This window comes from Centroberyx affinis, unplaced genomic scaffold (genome assembly GCF_046629955.1).
Source record: "Centroberyx affinis isolate AG114_WGS23_722 - 3 ecotype Tasmania unplaced genomic scaffold, CSIRO-AGI_Caff_v1 ptg001481l_1, whole genome shotgun sequence".
Lineage (NCBI taxonomy): Eukaryota > Metazoa > Chordata > Actinopteri > Beryciformes > Berycidae > Centroberyx > Centroberyx affinis.
The window spans coordinates 21,801-25,010 of NW_027279948.1; the positions used below are offsets into that span (position 1 = coordinate 21,801).

The 3,210-nt window shown below is 57.0% G+C and overlaps 1 protein-coding gene across 1 annotated transcript; it reads left to right on the forward strand.

Moving 5' to 3' along the window:
- Positions 1–322: 322 nt before the first annotated feature.
- Positions 323–2,998, forward strand: slitrk2 (SLIT and NTRK-like family, member 2). Its single transcript, XM_071526946.1, has one exon. It carries the CDS (start codon positions 323–325, stop codon positions 2,996–2,998), a length of 2,676 nt encoding a protein of 891 aa, XP_071383047.1.
- The last annotated feature ends 212 nt before the right edge of the window (positions 2,999–3,210 follow it).

Here is a 3,210-nt window from a genome sequence, read left to right on the forward strand (position 1 = left end):
AGTGAAGGTCAATGGAGAGGTCTGCGCGTCTTCCGTGCGTCACAGTCCCGTTTTAGCACCAAATTACGGTGGTGCGCCTGTTTTTTGTGCGTCTGTGCGTTTGTGTGTGTGTGCGCGCGTGTGCCTGTGTGTGCGTGTGTGTGTGTGCGTTTGTGTGTGTGTGTGTGAGCGCGTCTGCCTTCCCCTCTCCCTACTCCGAGAACTCGCTCCCTGCTTTCTTTTTGCTTTTGCTTTTTTTGCTTTTTTTTTTCCAATCGGAGGCTCACGCTATACAAAGTTAAATGCTGGATCTATTTTTCAGCGACCATTTTTGGCTGTAAAAATGCTGAGCGGCGTCCTCTTGCTGAGCGTCCTCACGGTCACCAGCCTGTCGCCGTCCGAAACGGAGAGCCGCAAAACTTCAGCCTCCAAAGACATCTGCAAAACCCGCTGCGCCTGCGAGGAGCGGGAGAACATCCTCAACATCAACTGTGAGAATAAAGGATTTACCACCGTCAGCCAGTTCCAGGCGCCGCCGAACAAGATCTCCCAGCTTTTCCTCAACGGCAACTTCCTCTCGCGGCTCAACGCCAACGAGTTCGTCAATTACGGCAATGTCACCTCGCTGCATTTGGGGAATAACGGCTTGCAGGAGATCCGAACCGGCGCCTTTAACGGGCTCCGGTTCCTGAAGCGGCTCCACTTGAACAACAACAACCTGGAGGTGATTAAAGAGGACACCTTCGCGGGACTGGAGAGTTTGGAGTATTTACAGGCGGACTATAATTATATCAGCGCCATCGAGCCGGGCGCCTTCAGCAAGCTGAATAAGCTCAAAGTGCTGATCCTCAATGACAACCTGCTGTTGTCGTTGCCCACCAATGTTTTCCGCTTCGTGCTCCTCACCCACTTGGATTTACGCGGCAACCGGCTCAAGACGCTGCCCTTCGCCGGGGTGCTGGAGCACATAGGCGGCATCATGGAGATCCAGCTGGAGGAGAACCCGTGGAATTGCACCTGCGATCTGATCCCCCTCAAGTCCTGGCTGGACACCATCTCCGTGTTCGTGGGGGACATCGTGTGCGAGACGCCGTTCCGGCTGCACGGCAAGGATATCACCCAGCTCATAAAGCAGGACCTGTGCCCGCGCAGGAACGCCGGCGAGCGCGCCGGCCACCCCCCCTCCGACTCCCACTTCCAAGGGGCCCTGCCTCCGACCTATCACCCGGGCGCGATCACCCCTACCCGCGCCCCGAAGGCCTCCCGCCCCCCCAAAATGCGCCACAGGCCCACGCCGCGCATCACGTCGAAGGACAAACACGTCTTCGGGCCCATCATGGTTTACCAGACGCGCTCCCCGGTGCCCATGCTGTGCCCCAGCGTGTGCGTGTGCACGTCGCAGAACCCCGACAGCGGGTTGAACATCAACTGCCAGGAGCGGAAGTTGCATAACATCACCGAGCTGAGCCCTAAGCCCTCCTACCCAAAGAAACTCCACCTGACCGGTAACTACTTACAAGTGATTTACCGAACTGATCTGACTGAGTATAGTTCGCTGGAGCTGCTCCACTTAGGAAATAATAGGATAGCAATTATCCAGGAAGGGGCTTTTGAGAATTTAACCAACCTTAGAAGGCTGTATCTGAATGGGAATTACATCGAGTCGCTTTCGCAGTCACTTTTCGCCGGCCTGCAGTCGCTCCAGTATCTGTATTTGGAATACAACATCATCAAGGACATTCTACCACAGACGTTTAACTCTTTGCACAACCTGCAACTGCTTTTTTTGAACAACAACCTGTTAAGATCCCTCCCCGACAACGTTTTCGGGGGAACCATGCTAACGAGACTCAACTTGCGGAATAATCACTTCTCCCACCTCCCGGTGCGAGGCGTCCTGGACCAGCTGTCGGCGTTCATCCAGATCGACCTGCAGGAGAACCCCTGGGACTGCACCTGCGACATCGTGGCGCTCAAGAACTGGATGGAGCTGTCCAGCACCAGCGTGGTGGTCAACGAGATCACCTGCGACTCGCCGTCCAAGCACGCGGGCCGCCTGCTGCGCTCGCTCCGCAACGAGGCCATCTGCCCCGAGCCCAGCGAGATGGCCCCCCCGCAGCACGGCCCCCCCACCAAGGCCCCCACCTTACTGAGCCCAGGCACCGAGCCCACCACCCCGTCCTCCGCTTCCTCTTACAGCCCGGCCAGCCCCACCGAATCCCGGATTCACCCGCCGGAGTTGCACCCCGAAGTCCCGCTTTCGGTCCTGATCCTCGGCCTCCTCGTGGTTTTCATCCTGTCGGTCTGCTTCGGCGCCGGCCTCTTCGTTTTCGTCCTGAAACGACGCAAAGGGGTGGACCACGTGCCCACGGGAGCCAACAACTTAGATCTAAACTCCTTCCAGGTGCAATATGGCTCCTACACCGCCGAACCCACCCCGGACAAAACGTCCGAGAGCCACGTTTATAACTACATCCCTCCGCCTGTGGGGTCCATGTGCCAAAACCCTATCTACATGCAGAAAGACGGCGAGCAGGTGGCGTACTACCGGAACCTGAAGGAGCTCAGCTTCGGGCCCCTGGACGCGAAGAAGGACGACGTCCTGACCCGCAGCCCGGGGGCCTACACCATCAGCACGGTGGATTTTATGGATAAGTCGCCGACGTCGTGCGTCATGAACACCCCGGAGCCCCCCGAGATGCTGTATCAAAACTTAGGGGAGAGGTCCAACAAGGAGCTTCCCACGGCCGCGGGCGCCCCGTCGTTCAATTACAACTTTTGCACTTTACCCAAGAGACCTTGCATTGTGCCCCCCTACGAGGCCGCGTCCATCCGGCGGCACGCCGCCCACCAGGACCGGCTGAACAAGGCGGTGCTGTACGGGACCCCGAGGAAATACTACGGGGCCGAGCAGCCGTCCAAAGCCAGCGAGCACCCCCTGCTGCTCCCCGGGAAGCTAAAAACAGAACCAGACTATCTGGAGGTTCTGGAGAAACAGACTGCGATGAGCCAACTGTAAGATAGCGACAATGGCCCCCCCACCCACCCACCACCATCCCCCACCCCCTCCTCCTCCCAGTTTCTCTGCAGCATTCATAATATTCACGCAGTTACTGTAATAATAGCCCTATCTATATATCTATCTTATCTATCTGTGTTCAATCCCTCACGATAGACTGGAAGCGAACCGAAGCCTTTTGATGATCTTCTTTTTTTTTTTTCTCTCTCTCT

Coding starts and splice junctions, on each gene's coding strand:
- slitrk2 (XM_071526946.1), top strand. CDS start 323: ATGCTGAGCGGCGTCCTCTTGCTGAGCGTCCTCACGGTCACCAGCCTG.